Source organism: Haliotis cracherodii, unplaced genomic scaffold (genome assembly GCF_022045235.1).
Source record: "Haliotis cracherodii isolate W230 unplaced genomic scaffold, xgHalCrac1.p SCAF_3, whole genome shotgun sequence".
Lineage (NCBI taxonomy): Eukaryota > Metazoa > Mollusca > Gastropoda > Lepetellida > Haliotidae > Haliotis > Haliotis cracherodii.
In genome coordinates, this window is record NW_027266286.1 from 6,650,969 (window position 1) to 6,678,070 (window position 27,102).

Here is a 27,102-nt window from a genome sequence, read left to right on the forward strand (position 1 = left end):
TTTAAAGGTAACTTGTATAAAAACACAATGGTCTGATAATGACAATAACAGGCAGGATTTCACGATCTGTTCTTGTTGTAATGTTTCTTAGCCAATGAAGTTGGAAGAATATTTTCATTTTCTCTTCATTTTCTCTTTTGGGTATTATATATATATGTAAAGATGAAGTAATGGAAAAGAATGTTTTCTTAATTTGATATTTGCTATTGTTGTTGCTTATAAATAATTTACCTTGGTAACATGATTAATTGATTGTTGATTGTAATTTCAAATCAATTAACATTTCAAAACAATTAAATCTTAGATTTTGACCAGCTCCCAACACTACCCTTATTGCTATGATTAGATTGTTTTAGAGACTAGGTCGTGGACCTGTGAAGATCCGGGCTAGAATAGGTCTTCAGCAACCCATGCTTGCCGTAAAAGGCGTCTATGCTTGTCGTAAGAGGCGACTAACGGGATCGGTTGGTCAGGCTCGCTGACTTGGTTGATCCATGTCATCGTATCCCAATTGTGTGGATCGATGCTCATGATGTCAATCACTGTATTGTCTGGTCCAGACTCGATTATTTACAGACTGCCGTTATATAGATGGAATATTGCTGAGTGCATCATTAAACAACAAACAAACAAAACTAGGTAGTGTCTGGGAAGTGGCTGAGACCTTTAAATGAGTCGCCATGAGGCATAAAGTTAACATACTCTTTCTCTACATTTTACAACAAATTATTATTCACCAAAGGAAGACGAAGGCTCCCATGTCAGGTGTTTCGGTGCTGACAGTCAAGGGATGGTGATGAGTGTGGTATCTTGTCATATTGTCTACTTTATTTCTAGCATGTCACAGGGTGATAAATCAGTGTAGAGAATTATGATCATGTTTGAATGTAAAGCACCACGACAGCTCTATCATGAGTGATGGTCCATTCTGACCAAACACATGATACAGTAGTCATGGAATTAACGTGAATCATTACAAGCACAAATAGTGATTACATTATGACCAGTGTTTGACCTTGGCTTTCAAACGTGAGATCCAGCATGTCCAGGGGAGCAGAAGGTCCGGGGTTCAAAAGATGGTACTTGTTGTTACCCTGTCTGGCACTCAGCATTAAGGGGCTAAAAACAAGGACTGGTCGGCTCGGAGTCAGTATACTGTGTCTTAGTGGGGTATTCATGTTAAACTGCGGCATGGTATCTCAGTGAGCTAGCACTATAAATCGGCATCAGTCCGGACTAGTACAAGCAGCCACACACACACACATGTGCATGCACGTCGCTATCTAAGTGCAATAATCTTGGACGCAATGTTAAACCCCATTTCACCTCACCATATGGGTACTGTAAGTAATGAAATGGTGTAGTGTAGTGTATGTTTAAATTATTACTTCAGAGCCTGGAATGCATCATGCCTGATGTATGAAATAAGAGACACCCATAACTGCTCTTGATACGCTGTAGGTACATTGGCCAGTGGAGGACGTAACATGGTCAGGTCTCCAGTCTCGCCTACACGTGACCACCTGAGGGAGGGTCACTCGTATGCGTGACTGCCATGGATTTCTGCATGTAGCACATAAATGCCTCTACAAGTGTTATTTATGAAAATAATAAAACAAAATTAAGTACAGTTATTGATCATTAAACCAGTTATTGAATGACATGAAAAAAATGTCATGAGAAAGTAATAATTGGGAGAAAAATGTGCGAAATTTGATCAAAATGTTCTTTTTTTGACAGCGTTTTTCTCCTATGTACATATTTTTCAGAAACTTATATGTAGTATTTTTTAAAAGCTTATTTATCGTAGAGGTACAAAAAGTTACACACCTGTTAGCCATCACGTTAAAACCTGTTAACTTTCTTTCGAAACTGCACATACCATCTCGCGTACAAGTGACTGGTCGACAAGCAGATGAAGGGAGGTAACCGATGCCTGACTAACTTGATGGCCATGATGAATATGATTGTACGTCCTTCGGGACGCAGTAAATGTTTTTTCTGCATCCATTCCCTACATTTGTGGGTCTTGGAAAACCCTGATTATGAACATAATGGCCATCTACTAACCCTCAGGATACTTTTAATATAAGTCCCAAGCTGCTAGTGGTGTAAAGGTACAGCGATACAGTATTGTATCCCAATACGAGGCCAACAATACAATACATCGATTTAAAACTCCTGTATCGCTATAAATACAATACATTCATTACATTACAAGTATGGTGGTGTCATAACATGTGAATAATAAGCATGATAAGAGATTTCACATGTTTAAAATGCAAAATGACTCTGTTAAACAACCAGCTTACACAGATTGTCTCGTATTTCCAGGTTGGCTCTAAATAACATAACATTCACAGTGCCTTCTAGCCTATATGTGTCTGTTGTATTGTATGTTCGATCTCTGAAAGTTAATAACAAATGATTCAGGGTTGTGATTCACCTTAAAGAATATCAAAGTATGAAATGAAAGTACTTCATCAGGATACGAATCATATTGCACGCATATTGTCTGGATTCATATCATTACACCTCTACGAGTTACGTTCATGGCAGTCTGTATCAAACTTGGCTGAAAGGTATTTTCAAATTTTAGTGTATCATCATGGTTATGTATGGACTATTGTAATTATTTGAGACTATTAACTTTCAAGACCGAACAGAATTTTACTGGACTCTCGGCCTTAAAAATTGGTTTTAATAGACTTAGTAAGTCCCGAGTTTACTAGTGTAAACGTTATTTCACAAGTCCTAAGAGTTTGTAACTGGTCCTGCTTGAACGAGACAACACTGTTTACCATGTTTACATTTTCTTTCGTTATTTCACAAGTCCTAAGAGTTTGTAACTGGTCCTGCTTGAACGAGACAAAACTGTTTACCATGTTTACTATGTTTACATTTTCTGTCGGTTTCATCGTGTTCATTCATTTTCAATTTGTAGCAAAATTGAAGCATTGAGAACTGGTTCAGAGTTATAGCCCTTAAAATAGTTAAATGCTATATAGCCCTTAAATGCTATAAGCACATGATAAGTCTATGAGGACTACCAGCATTGGATTTTTACGTGTCCTTAACACAATTTGGTGGTCTCGGGCTGGCAGACTAACATGAATTTCAAAGGATGGACTCAGGCTTCAGACTATTTGGGGACTGACATGGTGGTGGTTGTTGATTACTTTGATTCTCCTGTGAGTACAGCAGTTTGTGCTTAACCCTTTTGAGTCTACTACTACTAGTCAAACATGTGTCTCTGCATTATTTGAATAGTTAAATAGTAAAATAGTTGACCCCAAAAGTCTAACACTACAAGTAGGAGTTGTCATTATTCCGGTCAGGGAACTGCATCAGTATTCATCCTGCATAATGCCAGGACTAATTTGAGGGGATTCACTGATCCAACAATTACATTATCCTCAGTGTTGAGCCCTTAGTCTATTTTTAAATGAAATATTACTTATCATGATTGTAACAGTGGTAGAAATAGAGCTAGCCAATCCAATATGTACACTTTCTACAGGACCTGTGATCGTGTGTACGGATCCCGGTTCGCCTTGATGATGTTTCTAGGTTTGTCTGCACAATAGCCATCGTCGTGAGTTTCACCAAAGCAGAGCTCCAGATAAGCTGCGTATCTGTGTAAAATATGCATAAAAAATAAAACAAGTGCGTATCATCAAAATATTGTGAAGTAACCATGCGTATTCGATTGGCAAATCAGCAACTTATTTTGAAATTATATACGGACATTCCGTCAACCTTGCCTAACTCCACGATGACAGTTACATCATGATCATTTGCCATCACACTTTCTTGTGGAAGTATCATGGTATTTTTGAGTCCTATAAAGCTCTCGAACCCACACGACACCAGTTTGCAGGGACTAGATGAATAGTGTTTTTAAATATTTAACTTAAATACCCACATTTGTAAAAACTAGTGGGTAACAGAAATTTGAATACCCAGATAGAATTACTGATACCCAATGATTTTAAAATGCATGGGTAAAATACCCACAACACCAAAATCTTATCTGGAGCTCTGCCAAAGTGATAAACGTCTAAGACCTACCTCACTGAATGCTTTCGTCTCACATCAAGATGACATGTTGTGATGAAACTTGAATACTGTTTGAAGTGGAGTTAAATCCACCTCACTCACTCAAACTTGTCGTTGTCTTACAGTATTCTTTGTGATTGACATAAATGTGAACATCACAAGCTTCCTGTCCAGTGTTCGAAATTAATGGGATTCTTGAACAGTTTATGCGGTTGTAATCTTCTATTTGTCAGTCACGTTGTCATCCTTAACGGTCGAATATATAGTTAGGAATAAGAAAATAGTGGTTGACCGATCAGCACAGAGTATTCAGTATTTTCGACGGATCAGTACCTGGATATTAACAATCTCAAAACAGAGCGTTCCAATATTCATCAAGTAGGGGTGTAAAGACAAAAAAAATGTTTTTGAAGTGTTTGGCTGTCAGCGCTGTTTTTTCCATGACAAATGAATAGTTGAGCACCTGCTTGCATACATAGAATGCTTGTTGTAAGAGGCGACTAAAGGGATCCTGGTTGATGCATGTCATTGTATCCCAATTGCGTGGATCGATGCTCATGATATTAATCACTGGATTGTCTGGTCCAGACTTGATTATTTACAGACCGCCGTCATATAGCTGTAATATTGCTGAGTGCGGCGTTAAACAACAAACCAACCAACCAACCTTATAATGATAACATGTAGCAAAACTCCTAAAAATGGCAAATTCTTCCTTGACCTTATGATACCTTTACTATTGGGCAGATTGGCAAGGACTACAGGACTAGCGCCAAATTTTTAACGCTGTGCTATCGGTATTATTAGATATTTGAGCTTACTAGACCGAACAGAATCTTACTTGACTCAGGCTTTGGACTAAAGACTAAAGTTGCAGACTGTACTCTGATGCGTGATTCTATCGTGTCTATGCCTCTTATGGTAAAACTCCAGTTTTGAAATATTCATTATAAATATATATCCTACTCAACATTTGCTGAGAACCAGCAAAGTCATTTTGAGTTAAAGGTATGGTCCCTAGCTAATTTTGAGTAGTATATATCTCATTGGCAGGGAACCTTTGTTATGTTATTCACAGACCTTCTGACAATGAACTATTGGATTTTCATGGTTATGTATACATGCAATAAATTGATTGCAATAAATCTTGTATATCAAATCAAATATTTGTACAAACTTGGGGATTGTATTGATTGTGCTGCTTCTATACACATGATGTAGTCCGATGGCACTTGCCTCTATCGTATTGGTAGTACAGCCAGGTGACAGTTTATCGCCAAGGGACCTGTTATCGCCAGCACCCACTTATGGCAAGCACGCAATCATGACTTGTTGAACATTTGCTTATTTTTAGATTAGGGAGATAAAGAGTAAATAGAATCTTGTTTGGAAATATTAAGTACCCATACAATACTTTTCTTCAAATAAATGTTTAGAAAATATGCATAGTTAACATCAAGCCATCAACAAGCTGATGCATATTTTGGTTGAGTCTTTGTGGTCGTTGCTTACAATATTTTTGTCATTACTACCCAAACTAAGAATTAAGAACCAAATCCAGAATTTTTGACAAATATGTATAACCTAAACATGCAGAAAATGTTATGTATATATCTTGAGAAATCCATTGGAATTAATGTTTAGGATAAGCTAGATAATCCATGATGGATCATTGCTTACAATATAGATCACTGGATTTTCTGGTCCAGACTCTGATTAATTACAGACTGCTTCCATGTTTGCTGAGTGAGGCATTAAGCATCAACATGATGTTGATGTATAAAAAACATGTTTGCTGCTACCATATCGATAAGGAGCAGTGGGGTAGCGTAGTGGTTAAAGCGTTTGCTCATCTTGCCAAAGACCCAGGTTTGATTCCCCACATGGGTACATTGTGTGAAGCCCATTTCTGGGGTCCCCCGCTGTGATATTACTGGAATATTGCTAAAAGTGGCATAAAACCCAACTCACTCACTCACTCACTCACTCACTCACTCACTCACTCACTCACTCTATCGATACATTATGAATATGGATACTAATATTATGGCTAAATAAATAATTCCCTGGGACAGAAACATTTACATTTGTTAACATTACTATGGTTAAAATAAGGAAGCAGAAAATTCAATCTTTAACATTTGATGGATCTGCCTTGTTATTATTTAGCATTAAGTTGGTTAACTGCAGGTCGAGATAGGATTTTTTTAATCTATACACATGCAAAATAACTTTTTTTTGTTATTAGTCTACATGTGGTAATATATTGGATAGGGGCGACTGTTGGTCTGGAAATCACTATTGCGATAACTATTGATATTAAAAGAAACTCATCCGATAATAATTGATATTGCAAGCAACGATTGCGAAAAATATCGATAGTTTTCTGCAGGGGTCCGGAAACCGTCATATGCGCCGGACATGTGCGATTGGGAATCTCAAATGTTGCTTACCTGACATTTCAATTTTTCTGTCCGGACATTTTAAAAAGTATTGTCCGGACATTCATAAATTTTGACCGGACATGATCAACAGATAGGACTGAGCAGTTTCTGTCTGCAGTTGTAAGACAATGAAGATTATCTACACTGACAAGCTTTGTTTGTTTGATTGCTGTAAATACATCGTACCTACATGATAGTCTAATCGGTCAATCACTGTAATAGGCAATAAACTGAGTTGACACTGATTAATCGAGGATTAATTACTGAGAACATCTTGTTAATTTGAGTGAAAGGTGTTTACAACTGTACATAAATACCTTGCATCATCGATGTACCTCATTATCCTCACAATGCTACGATACGTAACCTCAGACAAGAAGCGAAAGCGTGACGACAGCCTGTCGACCGATGCAGATCAGTCGAGCGGATCTGCCAAACCCTCAAAGTCTGGACGATCATTTGTAAGTCGTGGCTAACGACTTTCACTTGGTTGACATTCAATGAGGATTTGCAGATTTTATTGTTTTCAGTAGCTAGTTGTATATTGAATCTTGATTGACCGCCATTTTGCTTTCGGTGACGATCGATATCATTTATTTTTATGGTCAATAATTAAGTACAGATGAAAAAAGTATTCAAATAACTATTGCTATCAACAATATTTTAGTATTTCTGATTATATTATCTGTCTTGTTTTTAAATAATCTTTAGTTTAAAAAAACCCTTTTCCCCGTGAGGTCACGTGATAACCAAATATAGGATAATAGTCTTGATCCAAATCTTACAACGCGTACACTTGAGCAGACTCATGAATATAACTCATGAAAATTAATTAGACCATTCACTACGTTAACAGATCGTTATTAAAACAGAAACAAACGTGTTTTTCATGTATATCTAAAATAATATTATTTGTTATTAATTGTCCGGTGAATTAACAATTTAAATTGAAACAATTCATAATTCATCATATTATGAATACATAACAACTTGTAATGTGTGTGAAAAGTCGTCCTAAAATACGCTATTTGAAGGGGGCGTGGCCTAAATGCAAATGTCCTATTTGGATTTTAAATTTTCCGGACCCCTGATCGATTTAAGATGGATATTAGAGTTGAATTTATCCTTGGAACTGAATGGAACTGAATGTGATCACCATAACAACAAATAAAAAGTAAAGTTTGAGATATGACTGATTTGTTTTTAAAGTAAAGACCCTAATAATAAGAAAGAACTTAAGAAAAAGAAACTTCCATGTGTAAATTACTACCACTCATGATCAAAAGAAACATAGATTTGAACAGCATTGCATGTATTGTATTGATATGGTAAATACAATATTCCTAATCGATATTCCTAACTGAAATTGATACTATTGATCGGGAACTAATTTAACAATCGATTTATTGACTTTTAAGTGCTTTCCAATAGCAATATATCGATATTTCGATTTATCGTGACACCCCTGATATTGGAGTTGAAATATTGACACTAAACATCCACTGATACACTTAGTTTTAATGCAACAATACGCATGATAACTTGATAAGCAAACATGTTGAGTATTTGGTTCTGTTTTGCTTTGTTTCAGAGTGAAGATGTCGACTCGGGATGGTTAGTTTGATGTGGTGTGAGCAGAATGAAGACCTGTAAACATGAGTGAGTACACCCTGGCCACTCAGTGGGTCTTCTCCAACTTCACGGTAGCAGGGGTAGCATCGTGGTTGAAGTGTTCCGTTGTCACGCCGAAGATCGGTTTGATTCCCCACATGGGTACAATGTGTGAAGCCTGTTTTTGATGTCCCTTCTGTGATATTGATGGAATATTCCTGAAAACATAAATACATGATGACCCTACCTCTTCAGTCGTGTTCAGTGATATTCACACAGAGGCATGGTATGGTACAATAGGGTCAGATAGTGTGGTACAGTAGCCATGGAAACAAAAATGAATTCATAAAAAAAATATATGAAATTGTGATGATTTGATTTTAGTCACACGAGCCTGTGCTCTCATATGTACATGTATCATATACACATTGCTGTGCAACGACTGGGAAATTCTTAGGACAAGAACATTTGTAGCCTGTTTTGTAAAGATTGTGCCAAATGTACCCATTAATCATTCTATCATTCTAAATGCAATATATCTTGATACATTTGGTCAATTATGTATCTGTTTAGTGCTGGAGCGATTGATCGAATAATCAGTTAATTGATCGATTTAGGATCTTGAAATGATTATCGATAGTTATTCTTAATAATTGATTTGAAACACATACCTTCTATAACTCTAAACATACTGTTATAAATTTTTATCTTTGATATACATCAGTGTATTTCACTTATGAAACTCACTAAACTTGTAATCAAACAGGAAGTGATGACACCGATCAGTGTGCATGTTTTGTGTTCTTAACTGTAGGTCATTATCAATCTCAAGGCAAGTTTAATATAGCTTCTGACAAGCTATTTTCTGATTGGTTGAGAGAGAGGGAATCCCTGTGTACACATGGTGTAGTGAGAAACAGTTGTCAGTCGGTAGATAGCTGAGCACACTTATATGTGTCATTACGAAGAATAATCATGAAGTCTTGAACTTAAAAATGTTACGTAAATCTATTCTCATAGGTAACTAATGAACAGAGGTACATCATACAGATGTATTTTATTCAGTCGGAGCTCCATGTCATGAACCATTCGCCGATGTTGTTGTACTGTGTAATCAGTCCTGTTTCTAAGGACATGTGTTTACTTTCCAAACTGGCTAATATTAATATTGGAAGAATTTTAAAGATCTAACGATCTAACAGCTCCGATTATCGATATCGAAATGTTGGAGGGATAACCAGCACTAAACTGTATCACCTTGAGGAAACATTGTTGTCATTATGATTGTTTGTTTGTTGTTTAACGCTGCACTCAGCAATATTCCAGCTATATGACGGCGGTCTGTAAAATAATTGAGTCTGGACCAGACAATACAGTGATTGACATCATGAGCATCGATCCATGCAATTGGGATCGATGACATGTATCAACCAAGTCAGCAAGTCTGACCACCCGATCCTGTAATTTGCCTTTTACGAGAAGCATAGTCGCCTTTTACGGCAAGTATGGGTTGCTGAAGACCTGTTCTACCCCGGAATCTTCACGGATCTTTATGAGGACTAGTGGACTAAACATGTTATTTTCTATCACTGATGTCTGATTTCTGTATCATACATATCATACTGGAACATAAATAGGCAGTTCCTTGTGAGAAATAATAAAGGCACTGTCATATACATGATATATGGTGTGTAGGTGTTGTACACCCGTGAAGATCCGGGGTAGAATAGGTCTTCAGCAACCCATACTTGCCGTAAAAGGCGACTATACTTGTCGTAGGAGGCGACTAAAGGGATCAGGTGGTCAGACTCGCTGACTTGGTTGATGCATGTCATTGATCCCAACTGAGTGGATCGATGCTCATGATATCAATCACTGGTTTGTCTGGTCCAGACTTGATTATTTACAGAGCGGCGTTTAACAACAAACCAACCAACCAACCAAACCAACACCCTGTCATTTCTGAGTGCCATGGCATCTACAACCAATAGAGTACCATAGAGGGAATATTTATGTTTTGTATGGATTATCTTTTGCTGAGATCAAAGTTTTCAAAGTGGTAGGGAAATGAAATCGAAAGTCATTTTAGAAGCTGATTGGCTCAAGTACCAACATATGCTTCATTTAGACTGGATAGCTAAAAATAACTCGGATCACATGGATAAAACTATGGTTGGTTCACTCTCTGGTGATAAAACTACTGATTAATTACGTGGTTCACTCTCCTGTGATAACACTATTTATTAATTTGGTGGTTCACTCTCCTGTGATAACACTATTTATTAATTAGGTGGTTCACTCTCTGGTGATAACACTATTTATAAATTAGGTGGTTCACTCTCTGGTGATAACACTATTTATCAATTGTGTGGTTCACTCTCCTGTGATAACAATATGGATTAGTTGGGTTACTTATGTGAATAAAAAATATGTAATAAATTTCAGTTTTTTCAAGAATGACATATAATAAAGAGAAATGTGTTTCCTTATTGTAAATATCTCATAATAGGAATATTAAAGGAGATCGCTTTCATGGTATAAATTTTACTTCCTGATATATATGATATGCAGTGTTTGAAATTCAGCATGAAAGTCAATCGTACTTCATAGCTCTAATGACCGCCTCCATGGTCTAGTGGTAGGGCGTCCGCACGAGTGTGGAAGGTCCGGGGTTCGATCCCTGGCCGCACCATAGCAAAAGACGTTAAAAGATGGTACTTGTTGTTACCCTGTCTGGCGCTCGGCATTAAGGGGCTAAAACAAGAACTGGACGGCTCGGAGTCAGTATCCTGTGTCTGAGTGGGGTATTCATGTTAAACTGCGGCATGGTATCTCAGTTAGGTAGGACTATAAATCGACATCAGTCCGGACTAGTACACACACACATACACACACACAGAGAGAGACACACACACAGACACACACACACACACACACACACACACACACACACACACACACACACACACACACACACACACACACACACACACACAGAGACACACACACACACACACACACATAGACACACACACACACACGTCGCTATATAAGTGCTATATTAGTGCAATAATCTTGGACGCGACGTTAAACCCAATTTCACCTCACCTCATAGCCCTTATTGTTAACAGTTGGAAGATTAACGGGGTCTCCCTAGATTCATAACCTATAGGAACATACTCAAGTACCCTAGGACCCACTGATGTGTGAAACACGGAAACACTCGACTGCTAATCTGTCTGTTATGATGATATGAAGCTCTAGCATGTCTGGGTCCTCTTGCAAGTCTTCCCTGTCTATTCCATTGACCTTTGATCCTTGACCCAGCAACAGTGGCCACGGTGTGATATAAGTTCAGAGTTTGTTGTTTTGCTACTTGAACTCTCTCCATCAGTCTAGATGACTCAAGATGAATATCCTTAAATTTCAAGGGTGTGGTGAAGGGCATATTTGGACAAATATATAAGATTCTTGCACTCTCTGAACATTCTAATTAATTATTCCGATAAGAATGAATCTTTAAGAAAGCAAAAATATAGAAAACTGCAAAGGGCCATATTTAATAATTCGGTAATATCCCCCAAAACAGCGTGGCTTATGTCCCTTTGATTGTTATGTCTCTTTGGAAATTACCCAGCATAAGCAGTGATAAGGTGCTTATTGCAATTTATCTATTTATGAATTTGTTGCTGAACGAGACAATTGATGGCATACTGTCATTACCTTTCTGTATTTATTCATGGACCCATGTTTACAATAACAATCAGTTTCACTTCCTACTTGTTGATCATTTTATGTGAGTTATTTTGCAATGAGAACAAAACACTTTGGTATTTGGATAATAGTGTTGTAATACGAACATGATATTGTTATGATTATTATTAAACTACATTATGCATATGATCATCATTACTATCATTATTTACATGCTGGTGTTATATGCATGTTACATGATTATATTCATCTGTGGTTGAGTATGCTACCATGATTGCAAATCAGTGTTACCCTATGGGGATTCTGGGTAAGAATTCCACCCCATCAACCTGGTCACAAGAGGCATCTTAATGGATTGGGCGGTCGGACTTAGTGACTTGTTTGATTGGGTGATAAGCTGGTGGCTTGGAATGTTGCTCACAGTATTGAGCACTGGATTGTCTGGTCCAGACTTGATTATTTCCAGGCTGCCATCATATATCGGGAATATTGCTGAGCAGGCCATTAAACAAGAAACATACAAACAAAGAAACAAAGAAACAAAGAAACAAAGCAAATACAAATTTAGAGGTATTAATCCCCAATCATTTGAGTTTATTAATATTAGAGATACTGTCAAACACTTTCACTTGTTATTTTCTATCATTATTTACAGGCTGGTCTTACTATGAAGGTATTTATTTAAGATTACATGTTTTTCTCTTTGTATTATGAACCAAAACATCATTAAGACTGAACTCACTCACTCACTCATTATATAGAGGTCTTGGTATCCTAAACTATGGTAATGCATATAAATTATAATCAGAGATTTTTCCATACCAGTAATAACAGATCTAATTCATTCTACTTATAGTACTTATCCAGGGCTGAGGCCTTGTGTTATTTATTACTTAATCATTGCACAAATATATGTGATTAATCATGTGAACTCTGAATCAGAAAGTATTATTTACTTACAATAACAGTGGCCATGGCCCAGTGATCTTATGTGTAATGGTTCACTGTGCCAGGCTATGAAGCTGCTCCATAATCCCTGGGCATTTGTTCACATCCCATATTCCTTGGTCTGTTAGCACCATGATGGATCATGATCTATATGTGATGTATGTGCTTCTGGGTTAATTCAAGCGAGAAACTAAGACCTGCGTCAGGCTTCTGACACTCCATTAGTCCCCCTAGTTTTTGTTAGTCCCAACTTTCAACAAAAAACTTTCGAAAATGACTATTGTAAGCCTATGTTAAAGTATGGGAGTTACGATCATCTTAGTGCTAAGATTGCTTTGTGTAAGTGGGCCCTGGTTATAATTTTTCAACATCATGTTCAATGCAATGACGTCATCTCTGAAGTAACTTAGTTAGATCTACATGTCATTAACACAAAGTTCAGTCACCTTATTCCCTTCTTTTTTTTAAATATATTTAGACAAAGTCACTACAATTATGTATTAAAACCTCGAAGCAAAGTGAAATGTTTTTTCCTTGCACTTAAAATAAAAAGTGGAAAGCCTGGTGGTAACAGACAAGCTGACATCTTTCGAAAAATATACTTATATGAATATAGCCAATGTTTTGTTCAACAACAAACATGACAAAGATTTATAAGGTCCCCAGGGACTGACAGTCTCATGAATTACCGGTCCATGCGTAATTTTTCCGGTAATATTACTACTAAACTGGTAATTACCGGTAAGCATTAACACTGGTTAACTCAAGTGGTAAACTAAGACCTGTGAAAGGCTACTGACAGTCCATGATGTGACTGGAATACAGTTCAAACAAGTCCAAAGTCACACTTTCACCATGTTCACTTAAATTTATAGAATATTTGTTCAGATTATTTTGATCCTCGCTCATAATCCATGTCTCATACAGCCTAGTTGCTTCAGCCTTTCTTTACCATCATAACCATTGCCGGCTCATTTCACCATGGTGGGGGGCACGGGTGGCCCAGTCGTCTAAGGCGCCGCGATTCGCTGTGCAGAGTTGCGTCCCTTGGGCACGCCAGAAACCTATGATTGTGGGTTCGAATCCCGGTTCGCCCCGATTATTTTTCTAGGTTTGTCAGCACCATACCCGTGCTCGTGGGTTTCACCGAAGTGGTAAACGTCTGGGACCTGCATCACTTCGGGCTTTCCTCCCACATTAAGCTGACACGCCGCGATATAACTGGAATGCTGTTAAAAGCGGCGTAAACCCAACTCACTCACTTCACCATGGTAGTTGCGTGTAGTTTTGTAAGAACATTGTATTTTCTGCAACAAAAATGTAAAACCTCACGCTGAGTGCCTGAAACCACAGTAGGTTTTTATCCTATGTGACCAATGGCAGTAATTCATCTCTGACTGATTATTTTTAGGACTGAAATCCCTTCTTGTCATTTCATTTCTGTAGTTTTTTGTGATCCATGTTCAACATTAACACAGACTGAAGGAATGTACATCAGGGTTAGTCTTTAGCAAACCATGCTTGTTATAAGAGGACCCGGGGTAGAATAGGTCTTCAGCAACCCATGCTTGCTGTAAAGGTGACTACGCTTGTCGTAAAAGGCGACTAACGGGATCGGGTGGTCAGGCTCGCTGACTTGGTTGATGCATGTCATCGATCCCATTTGCGTGGATCGATGCTCATGATATCAATCACTGGATTGTCTGGTCCAGGCTCGATTATTTACAGACCGCCGTCATATAGCTGGAATATTGCTGAGTGCGGCGTTAAACAACAAACCGACCAACCCTTGTTATAAGAGACGACTAACGGGATCGGGTGACCAGGCTCACTGACTTGGTTGATGCATGTCATCGTATCCCAACTGCATAGATCGATGCTCATAATATCAATCACTGGATTGGCTGGTCCAGACTCAATTATTTACAAACCCCTGTCATATGGCTGGAATATTGCTGAGTGCAGCGATAAACAACAAACAAGCAAACAAACTGACAAATCATTTGTTGGACACCAAAATGTATTAATGTCAGTGCCCTGGATTTAAAATAGATCCTGTAAATGTGAAAGTGTAAAGTTCTGTGATGTTGAAGAAAACTAAAGTGAGAGAGTGAGTTGGGTTTAACGCCTGTTTCAACAGTATTCTTGTTATATCACTGCATGTCAGCTTAATGTGGAAGAGAAGCCCGCAGTGATGCAGGTCTCAGACGTTTCGCACTTCGGTGAAACCCACGAGCAAGGGTATGATGCTGACAAACCTAGAAACATAATCAGGGCGAACCAGGATTTGAACCACGGCAGTGGCGTCTCCATACGAGATCTGTGGCATGAAAGGTCAGAGAACCATATTATTTCCAAAATTAACAGGCGAATAATCAGTGTAACATGCAAACAATTATATTCCTTGTCAGTTGTTTTTTGTTATAGAGGCTTTCTTCAATTAATTGTGACTTGGTAGATTGCGTGCCATTGCATTCCAATGGCGTGGATCAATGCTTACAATATGAATAACTAATTGTCTGGTTCAGAATTGATTATTTTCATGCTGCCAATTCATGCTGAATAATGTTCAACAAACGAACAAACAATTATTAATATTGTATGATTCTAGTCCTCAGCATTCTGAGGTCCGAATGAGTGAGTGAGTGAGTATGGTTTTACGCCGCTTTTAGCAATATTCCAGCAATATCACGGCGGGGGACACCAGAAATGGGCTTCACACATTGTACCCATGTCGGGAATCGAACCCGGTTTTCGGCGTGACGAGCTAACGCTTTAACCACTAGGCTACCCGACCGCCCCTAGGTCCGAATGAATATGCAGAAGGTGTGGCGAAATGGGTTTTGCATTTGTCTGTGTGTCTATATCCCGTCTCTTTCTGATATATTAATACACAACATGCTGAAAGTATATATGATGACACAGTAAAAGATATAGCTATACTTTGAGGCAACTGCACCATTGACCATGTTGAACATATTCATTCACTCACTCATTCACTCTGATGTGCCAGTGTCATGCCCTGTAGGTCATGTCGATATGCTGGTCATGTCGGTATGCTGGTCATGTCGATATGCTGGTCATGTCGGTATGCTGGTCATGTCGGTATGCTGGTCAGGTGATCATGCTAATAGATCCAGGCAATAATTAATATCTACAGTGATTTACATGAGGGGTGTGGCCGTAACTTATCATGATCTGTGTTATTTGCATTATGAAACTCCTAAGCATGCTCACAATATTGATCACTGGATTATCTGGTTCAGACTCAAATATTTACATAGCCTGAATATTGCAGAGTGGCATTAACATGATTAAACAACAAACAAAAATCATATGTTTGGTCACAAGGTCACCAGATATTTGGACAGTTTAGCGATTCTGAAATGCTCAATAAAGTGTATGGATAGGATGGTTTGCCAAAGCCACGGCCATTGTGGCTGTGATGTTTGTATGTTATTGGTAGTAGTAGTCAGTAATATACAGCCTCTGCATTATAAACATTGGCCCAGTCGTCTAAGTCGCCATGATTCGCTGTGCAGAGTTGCGTCCCTTGGGCACGCCAGAAACCTATGATTGTCGGTTCGAATCCCGGTTCTCCCCAATTATGTTTCTAGGTTTGTCAGCACCATACCCATGCTCATGGGTTTCACCAAAGTTGTAAACGTTTGAGACCTGCATCACTTTGGGCTTTCCTCCCACATTAAGCTGACACGCCGCGATATAACTAGAATACTGTTAAAAGCGGCGTTAAACCAAACCCACTCAATCACTCACTCACTTAAACATTGAGCATGTTGAGTACATATCCAAAATCTAAATTTCTGCTTGTAAAATGTCTGCCCAATAACTTGATCCAGTTATATAACATGTTTACTAAGAACTAATCAGTTGTTGCTGTGTTTTCAAGATTATTTTTTACAGTATTCGGAAATTCAAGTTTACTGTGCCACTTGCATTGCCTTTTGTGAAACTGTGAGCAAATGCAGTAATTAGCCTGTTGAGAAAGATTTACGTCACATGCTGTCACAGCGCAATGGTAGAACTTTCCCGTCGACTTACCATGCTTACCCTGTTTGTTGTACCAGTTACCGCCTCCGTGTTATGGCCGGTGCCAAGTGATCACATGCACCTCATCAGTGACACAAATTACCTTTGATGTAATCTCTGATGTTGCATTCATATAATTTATTCATTTATAATGAATAAAAAATGTTTTTATCACTGTGTTGTCAGCCCGCAGACAGCAACCAATGATCCCCAAATTTGATCAACACAGGGTTATAAATGAAACCTAAAGATATATTTGAGCAATGTGGTTATCTGGTGTTTTATTAATATTTCCAAATAAAGGTCAATCTTGCTCATCATTTTAGGATAAATATTTCACCCTTCCAATGAAAACGAGAAAAAATAGTGCTTATCACATCTACACTGTAATTGGATGTTGGTGTTAGTTGGTCCTCGTTGATAACTGTTTGGCGGCTAAAGCATTAATAACGCGTCTTAAAACATTCGAAAGCATTTTCTTGCATTTCTACAAACATGATTTTCTTTGTAAACTGTCAACATGGTCAATAAAGGTTAGTAAGTGTGTACAATGTTATGAGTTCACTCTAGGTTACCATGGCGACAGATTTCTTGTTGTGACTCATTGTGATTTCAAGCTCTGGAAAATGAATCATTAAACATGTAATACTTGTAACTTATTTTTGCCATCTGGAAGACAAGACATGTATCTCAGGGCGATACAGTGTCAGTGTGCATCTGGGGTCCTGTGCTCTGTGGATGGTGATCTATGATCTGTGGGGATGCTGCTGTGTGGGAAGTGTAGATTCCAGCAGATATGACATGGAGAGGGAGAAACATGACAAACTAGCAATCTTCATGGTTTTATGGTAATATCATGCACTGGAAATTAGAAAGATCATTTAAAGAAATAAATTGACCTTACACGTTACTCATTGGAATTCAGCATGAACATAACGGAATCATTGTCATGACCCCGACATGCCTTAGAAATGTTAAAAATGAAACATGGTTCTTCTTCCTACTATATCCCCAGATTCAAACACTCAACAAATCCCCAGATTCAAATACTCAACAAGTCTCCAACAAGTCAACATATTCCAGGGCTTCCCTTAATTTGAAAACTGTCAGTGGTATTTGTTACGGTGATGTTTTATCAATTGGGATTGATGCATTATTAGCATAGTTACCAGTGTTAAAAATTGAGATGTACTGTGGGGTTAAATCAAGGGGCCCCCTAGACCTTCCATGACCTGGGTTAGAACAAGTCCCCAGAAATCTAATAATGCTTGTTATTTGAGGCAACAAAACAATGGATCGGGAGGTCAAACAATTGGTTGATAGCATGTCATGGTTGCTCATGATATCAGTCACTGGTTTCTCTGGTGTTCACTCATTATGTGCAGGCCACTATTATATTATTGCTGGAATATGGCCAAATACACCGTGAAACAACCGACAGCCAACTCAAAAGCCTCATCAGTTGAGCAGTTTAAGTGATACCGGATAATATGATAGCAAGAAACGTATTGAAGATTGGTTTGTGTAACTGAATACAGCGTGAGTGACCACTCTAGGGACCCCAGTGATAATACAAAGGTCCTATTACATGTAGCTTGCATAGTGCTATACAATTTCCATGTTGGATGAGATTGTAATGTGAATGCAAAACCTTTGAGTGCGTAACAGACAGCGGAGTGGTTTGTATACTCCCCAGGGAGCTGAGAATGTAATTTGAGTGCACACTGATCTATTGTTTGGGGATATGTTTGTGCAGTGCCATATCATGCTGTAGGGCATATGTAGGTCACGATATCAATTTATAGGAATTGATGATTATTAGGGTTGGCGTATTAGCACATCAATTGTATTGCAATATATCGCAGTACAGAGAGCTGTATCGTGTTACATATTGCAGTATGTTTGGGGACCCAAATTTTAAATTAATTTACTGCTCAATTGGTACCATTCACTTCAAAATCCAGACATGAAGCATGTGTTGTTTTGATAAGAAACCAGCTGATCCAAATGTTTCATCTCAAGATAGTAGATATAATTTATGTAATTATATAATCAATTCTTCTGTGAATGTATTGGAAAATATTGATACACAAGGGTTGTATTGGAACATGTGTTTTGCTGCCGTCCGTATTGCAATATACCAGTATACCATTTATTGCACAACCCTGATGATGATGATGATGATGATGATGATGATGATGATGATGATGATGGTGATGTTTTATTGCAGCATATCACAGTATTGCTACAATAAAATACTCACAAATTGGGTTCAGATACCTATCAGTGGTTGATAGCTTTTCCTCTCGCTGATAGGTTTGCATGACACATTATGTAGCAGGCTCTGCCAGGAAGAGTAGAACAATCACAATAACGCAGTCTGGCTGGCTGGTTATGCTGTTATTTCACTGATAGTAAGGAGGGACTACTGCAGGTTGAATGATTGGGCTGCAGTTCTTATACTGTGAGAACGTGTTGACGTAGTGTCGAAGGGTAAACTTGATTGTGTAGTTTACAAGGTGCTTTGTCTATCCCCTTAAAGTTGGCACACAGCATCCGAATGCAACTAGGTCAGCAAGAAAACAGGCTTATTTACGCTATGTGTACTCCAATGGATTGCTTAGCAAAAAGGTTCACTTTGGTTGGTGTTTCTTGCATGTTTAGTGGTAGATTTTGTCTCACAGTGAAATATTTATGTTTCCGAGTGCTTGAGTGTTGAGGCATGCGTTTCCATTCTGTATGTCAATGTAGGTCTTGTATGTGTGAAGAAACCCTAGCCTAGCTAATAGTCTTGTATTGTGCAGTGAAATTTAGGTTCTGTTGATTGAAGTGCCACCCTTAAACTGACTTATGTTTGTAGATTGAAATGAAGGTCTTAAACTGACTTATGTTCTGTAGATTAAAGGTAAACCCTAAAAGAGAATTATATTCTGTAGATTGAAGTGAAACCCTAAAAGACACTTAGGTTTTGTAGATTAAAGTGAAACCCTAAAAGACACTTAGGTTCTGTAGATTGAAGTGAAACCCTAAAAGACACTTAGGTTTTGTAGATTAAAGTGAAACCCTAAAAGAGACTTACCGTATTTGACGGAATAAGCGCCCAGGGCGCTCTCAAAAATAGAAATAGGGGGCTCTTATTAGAATATTATTTTTGTGGAAAAAAGACAGTTGAACGATAAATTCCGTGTTTTATGCTGACAGCGTGAAATGTTTATATGCGACAGATACATTTTTCCAGAATTTAATTGCCCATAATTACGAATGCATATAACACACGAGTGTGTATTATACGCGAATAAATAAGTGTTGTGTACTTTGATCAATCGGAAGGAGTGCTAATTGGGATTGTTCACTAGCCAATATATTAGCAAATATCGCCGTGGGCGCTTATTAGAGTGGGGCGTTTATTACGTCGAATACGGTATGTTCTGTAGATTGAAGTGAAACTCTAAAAGAGATTTAAGTTCTGTAGATTGAAGTGAAACTCTAAAAGAGATTAAGGTACTGTAGATTGAAGTGAAACCCTAAAGGTGACCTGTGTTCTGTACATTGAACTGGAACCCTAAAACTGACTTATGTTCTGTAAAAGTGAAAGTCTAAAAGCTGACATGGCGTCAGACAACTTGATATCATGTCGGACAGCTAATCCATAATTCCTATTGGCTTCAGCCTTGTATGTTGTCCTCTAATTGAACACTTGATCTCTTGTCTAGTGTTGCTGTCCGTGCTTTTGACATGTTAAAGTGATTCTCAAGTGGACTAGTTTGTCATGAAAAAACAGTGATAGTCAAGCTGTGTGTTACTAACACCCACAAGGAGTCTGTGTTGGGAATCAGTGGCCCTTGGCTGGTAATGGTGGGGAGACTTTGTGCTGGGAACCTGAGTTGGTACTTGGCGGTCTTGTCCACTTATATCATCAGCAATGGTCCAGCGATTGTCCCAGCTATTGCCATGGCTATGGTCCAGCTATTGTCCCAGCTATTGTCCAGCTATTACCCCGGCTATTGTCCAGCTATTATCCCGGCTATTGTCCAGCTATTGTCCCGGCTATTGTCCAGCTACTGTTCCGGCTATTGTCCCGGCTATTGTCCAGCTATTGTCCCGGCTATTGTCCAGCTATTTCCCGGCTATTGTCCCAGCTATTGTCCAGCTATTACCCCGGCTATTGTCCCGCTTTTACCCCGGCTATTGTCTAGCTATTGTCCTGGCTATTGTCCAGCTATTGTCCGACTATTTTCCAGCTATTTCCCCGGCTATTGTCCCAGCTATTGTCCAAGCTATTGTCCGGCTATTGTCCAGCTTTTTCATCGGCTATTGTCCCAGCTATTGTCCCAGCTATTGTTCCAGCTATTGTTCCAGCTATTGTCCTGGCTATTGCTCTCTTCCGTCTCCCCTTCCTCCTGTCCTCAGTCTGATTTCCAGTGCACACATACATACATATTACAGACCTGCTGTATTGAAACTGAAAGTGTTGCTAGTTGTGGTTGTAAGACTTCCCATGCTGTGGTACAAAACATGACAGTCAATCAACTGTTTGATAGGCGTTACTTAGAAGTTGAAAGATGACAAAGCGGACATAATCTATGGATAACAATTTCCTTAATACTGTCAAGGCGAATTTCAGTATGGATCCTTATACCGTTGTCAAGCAAGACTGTTAATGGTGTTGATTGCCACATCTCCAAGTAGACGACGGATGAATTGTTTGATAGGCGTTACTTAGAAGTTGACGAATGACAAAGTATACACAATCTATGGATAACAACTTCTTTAATACTGTAAAGGTGATGTTTCGGTATAGATTCTTATACCACTGTCAAGCAACACAGTTGACAGTTTTTATTCCACATGATCTATTCACAAGAAAGGTGAGACTGCCAACCAGTAAGAAAATAATTAGGTCATTTTACATGGTGTTTGAGTGGGAGTCATTTTGAACAAAATGCCAAGGCAATAAGACACACTTTTCTTGGAACAAACTCCCAGCCTCAGCAGCGATAGAAACTAACATTTGTTGTCCTCTTGTTCTTATAATGATGACATATCACAAAACCCTTTAAAATGTCAAATCTCAACTAGCCCTTATAATACCTCAACAATTGGGCAGTTTGGCTTGCTTGCCTTCAAAATCATGGCGGGGGCATGGGTGGCCCAGTCGTCTAAGGTGCCGCCATTCGCTGTGCAGAGTTGCGTCCCTTGGGCACGCCAGAAACCTATGATTGTGGGTTCGAATCCCGGTTCGCCCCGATTATGTTTCTAGATTTGTCAGCACCATACCCGTGCTATTGGGTTTCATCGAAGTGGTAAATGCCTGAGACCTGCATCACTTCGGGCTTTCCTCCCACTTAAGCTGACAAGCCTTGATATAACTGGAATACTGTTAAAAGCGGTGTTAAACACATGGCACTAAACAGCATGGCATCATGTAGTGGTGTCAATTTTCTGATCTGTCAGGAGAGAGGTTTGATCATGCTCAGGCCAGTCTTAACAGTGTTTATAAACGACCTGAACCAACAAACAGCTTGTTTTATGTGTCAGGTTCTTCAAGGGGTACATCTGCAGCAAAGGATTAGGTTGCAACAAAACTCCTTACAGTGATTCCGCACTCCCTGTGTTCTAACCTTGGAGTTTAATTAAGCTGTCACACAATGCCTTATAGAGCTGGCTTTACAGCATGAATGTACATTTTCTAGATAACCATACCGAGAATAGTAGCTTGTGGACAGATGTTTTTGTTTTGAGTGCATGCTATGACAATATATTGTTGTTACAATATGAGATTGTTTTGTATTGAAAACCATGCACCCAACTGTTGCCCATACGTGATGATTCATGCATTATTATTGAACTAGACCACATTCTAGAATAAACACTGTATCATTAAGTGATTACACAGCAGAGCTATTTTAGTTGTTTCATAACTTTGGCTGTTCCTATAGACCATGTAGATGCTTTGACAGCCATCATAAGTCAGTGTTTGACATTTACCATTAGCGTCAATGGGTCCTTGTCATTATCCTGATGTTAAAAGTTAAGATTTAGGAGGTCCCTATATTCCAGTAGTAAGGTGGTAGACCTCAAGGACCCCAGGATCTCCCTAATTATGAACACGCAAAGTGGTCAAAAAATCATGGTAATAGTTATCATGTTTGTCACAACTTCTTTTCCTTGGGTATATGTCATGCTCTGTAGTTTGATGAAGTTAAAATCGGTCATCAGTCTTCTCATTCTTCAGTGTTGCACACTTAAATAAATTCCCCCAGACCACAGGACTGGCTACTTACATCTTACCAGGCCTTGGCAAACGTTGCCAGTCCCAAATTTTGTGCATATTTTTTTCTGTTGTCTGTTTACTTCAAACTTGAATTAGGGTTGTTTTGTTTTTGTACACAATAGACTTCATGGAAATATGTATTTCCAATTGACAGAAAAAATACAACTGTCCACATGACATGGTAGACTTTGTGTTTCACCCGTCTTTCGTGAAAATGGATGGTGTCACACACACACACCAACATGCACGCGCACGCACGCACGCACACTTTTTTTTTAATGATGTAACAGCTGATGTTCGATGTCATTATTAGGGTGTTGTTTATCTCTTCCCTGTTTCAGCAACTAGCACTGTCACCGACTACGATGAAATTCAAAGGGCTGCCAAGGAGAGGGCAGAGATTGTCGGCAAATATGACAAGGTAGATATGCTTACTTATAAGGCCTCAAAGTGAGATTGACCATTCAATGGTAGATCTACTGACCCCACATGAGCCCGTATACAGTCAGTAAAAATCCAAGACGGTTGATACTGACCTAATATGAGACTGTATACCGTCAGTAACAGTCATCTTGGATTTTCGAACATCAACCTCACATATTTCACATGGAAATTCTGGTACCGAAATTCGTTATTTGACACTGTTTTGTGTTTTACTATCATAAATTGTGATGTGCAAGGACATTAATGTGTTTTTTTAGAACATGTTCGTGACGTTATTGATAAAGATTATAGTTAAAATTTTCAACAAGGTTTGGCCTCTAAGGATTGAAGAGTAGTCTCCCTTTGACCCTTCACGTCAATGTACGCTTGTAAGTGTCAAGTTTTCATTTTGACATGACACATGCGATCTGGATACCAGAGAGTGTAAACGTTTCGGCATAATAAATTTGTTATGGTGTCTTTAGTTGCTGTATACGGCGTCATATTAGGTTAGCAGAAAAATATGACACCATATATGGCAACTAATATTATGTCCTTGCATCATATGCAAACATATCTTGTGATTATTACCCCGTGTTTTTATAAAAGAGCCTCAGCTACACTAGAATAAATTTTAATTCATATTTCACCAAATCAGTTGTAGATGATTCTGTGCATTATTGGGGCGGTCAGGTAGCCTAGTGGTTAAAGCTTTCGCTCGTCACGCCGAAGACCCGGGTTCGATTCCCGACATTGGTACAATGTGTGAAGCCCATTTCTGGTGTCCCCCGCCGTGATATTGCTGGAATATTGCTAAAAGCGGCGTAAAACCATACTCACTCACTCACTCACTCACTCACTCACTCACTGTGCATTATGTCTAGAGTTATGTCCCTTGTCATTGATCCCCATGGAAACAAACTATCATGGTGATTGCTTGACAACGGTATAAAGAACGATACCAAAACGTCACCTTTACAGTATTAAACAAGTTGTTATCCATAAATTCTACCATGAATTTGGAATTTACTCGATTCTGATTGGTCAATCAGAGGTTATTAAATCACAATAAACCCCCTCTGATTGAAACAGCTGGTTTAACGGCCGCATCACCGCGGAAGCTAAAATTGATAGAATAGTATCGGTTCGGTTCCAAATTCAATTTAGCGGGGTTAAATCTACAGGTAACCTAGCTCTACATTGAAAACACGATATGTTGATCTCCTAATTGTGTCTACTTTGTCATCCGTAAACATGTAAGTAATACCTATCAAACAATTCAAAACAGATTTGGTATTATGAATCATCTCAATTGGCAGAGACAAAGCCATTGTTTTTGTTATAACTTAAACGTCGACAGCGTAATCCATGCATGAATGTCCCACCACTCACCACTGTCATAAATGTGTTGATTTCTTTCAGACATTTGATCAAAGTTACTTCTCCGATATTTAGTTACCCATTATTGATCTCTATGATCTGTATGGACAGCACGTACATGTACTATTTGTGTGTTCCAGGGCAGAGAGGAGGGGGCCCACATTGACCCATGGGAAGATCCAGCATTTGAGGTCTATCAAGTGACAGACAGATTCGGCTTCATCCAGTATGTAGTTCGTTCACACCCGGGAATTTTACAACAGCTGTTTTAAGTCTATGACCCCTGGTCGTACAGACTGGCAGTAAATAGGAATACTGACAGTTCAAAACACTAAATGCTGAATAAATGAACTCAATTGTCAGAAGAATTATATTAAGTATTCAACCCATACATCCTTTTAGTGAAAAACAAACCCATCACTCTATGTACCTAAACCTTGCGGATGATTATAGATGGCGATGTAGGGCTTGTCATGGGTTTATTTACGATTCCAAACTATGAGCTATTGGAAAACAAACTGGGGGAGAAAAGGGATTTATTTTAAAGTTCCAATTTTCTTACATTCAGAGTCTTTATGATTGTATATATTAACATTAGATTCAATAATGAAAATAATTAGCATTAAAGCCTTCTTCCCTTTATTGGTCCTGAGATTGGTCAGATTCAGCTGGACCAGAGGGCAGTCTGGTAGCCCAGTGGTTAAAGCGTTCGCTCATCACGCCGAAGACCCGGGTTCGATTCCCGACATGGGTACAATGTGTGAAGCCCATTTCTGGTGTCCCCTGCCGTAATATTGCTGGAATATTGCTAAAATCGGCGTAAAACCATACTCACTCACTCAGCTGGACCAGAACAAGTTCTCACAGATATAACTACATAATCATGAATTGGGAATATTTATGTCCAATTTGGGAATTTTTGCTGACATTTGCTGCTAACTTGGGGCCGAATACCGGCCTGTGAGCAGATCCAGACAAATCCCTGTATGTGTTCTGCGTGTTTCATGTGATCTGATGTCATGTGTGTATAACTGAATCCTCCCTCTGTATTGCAGTGACCATGCTCTTCCCGCCACCACGGATGCCGCGGAAGCCAAGGTTTGGAGTCGTGCAGTTGTTATGTATACACCAGACTCCCCAGTCTCACTCCCATGTTGAGCATTAACATGGACCTTGTGCTAGCTTATAAATGAGGATGGCAGAATTTATCATAAAATCTGAATTTTGGAAAGCAAGGATTATTACATTGCACATTCCGTGTGTGAAATTAATGCAAAAATGTCACCTCAGAAACCTGTTTCACCACATGAAAAATACTTGGCAGCAAGTTAAGTTTCTGATTGTCAAGAGTTGAAAAGTATATTATTTACTAACTTGACATTGTCCTTGTAAGGTTTTGGTGTTGATCTTTGTCTGCCTATAGCACTAAACTAAAGAATTCTCCTTTCACGGAGTCTACTGAATATATCAACATCAGTGGTAGACCCGGAGTCATTCTACAGGAATTTCAGTCAGTCAGTGACAGTGTAAGATGTGCCGGACTAATTGTCTTGACAGATTTTCGTGTTAATCAAACAGTATTGTTAGCAAATTTAGCCAAAATACAGGCTACACTTGTATTGTTATGTATAAACAGGTGTCTATCTCAAGTCATAACAAATAAGGTCATTTAATCATGGACCCGTGAAGATCCGGGGTAGAATAGGCCTTCAGCACCCCATGCTTGCCGTAAAAGGCGACTATGCTTGTCGTAAGAGGCGACTCACAGGATCGGGTGATCAGGCTTGCTGACTTGGCTGATGCATGTCATCGATCCCGATTGTGTGGATCGATACTCATGATATTAATCACTGGTTTGTCTGGTCCAGACTCGATTATTTACAGACTGCCGTCATATAGCTGGAATATTGCTGAGTGCGGCGTTAAACAACAAACCAACCAACCAACATTTAGTCATCGTTGTTGAGGAGTCTGTGCGATTTGCTACAGAGTGCTTTGGTTGTGGCCATCTTGTTTTTTTTAAATTGAAAAGTTCACTTTAATGTATTAATGGACATAGAGAATGTGTTGTTTAATTCTTAAGTCTATGAGATACCAAATATATTTGACCAAATGCTGATTAACTTCATAAAACAATTAATTGTCATTTTGCTTTAAAATGTCAGGAGGCTGTCAAATTTTGCATTGCCTTTATAGAAT

At 38.7% G+C, this 27,102-nt stretch overlaps 1 protein-coding gene across 1 annotated transcript in view; it reads left to right on the top strand.

Moving 5' to 3' along the window:
- Positions 1-27,102, top strand: part of LOC139475798 (USP6 N-terminal-like protein) — a 48,942-nt gene that overhangs the window by 2,419 nt on the left and 19,421 nt on the right. The window contains exons 2-5 of the mRNA XM_071259000.1: positions 8,095-8,162; positions 23,442-23,521; positions 25,044-25,129; positions 25,959-26,001. Coding sequence (XP_071115101.1) covers positions 8,159-8,162; positions 23,442-23,521; positions 25,044-25,129; positions 25,959-26,001 — 213 coding nt within the window. The 5' untranslated portion in view covers positions 8,095-8,158. The remainder of the gene's footprint in view (positions 1-8,094; positions 8,163-23,441; positions 23,522-25,043; positions 25,130-25,958; positions 26,002-27,102) is intronic.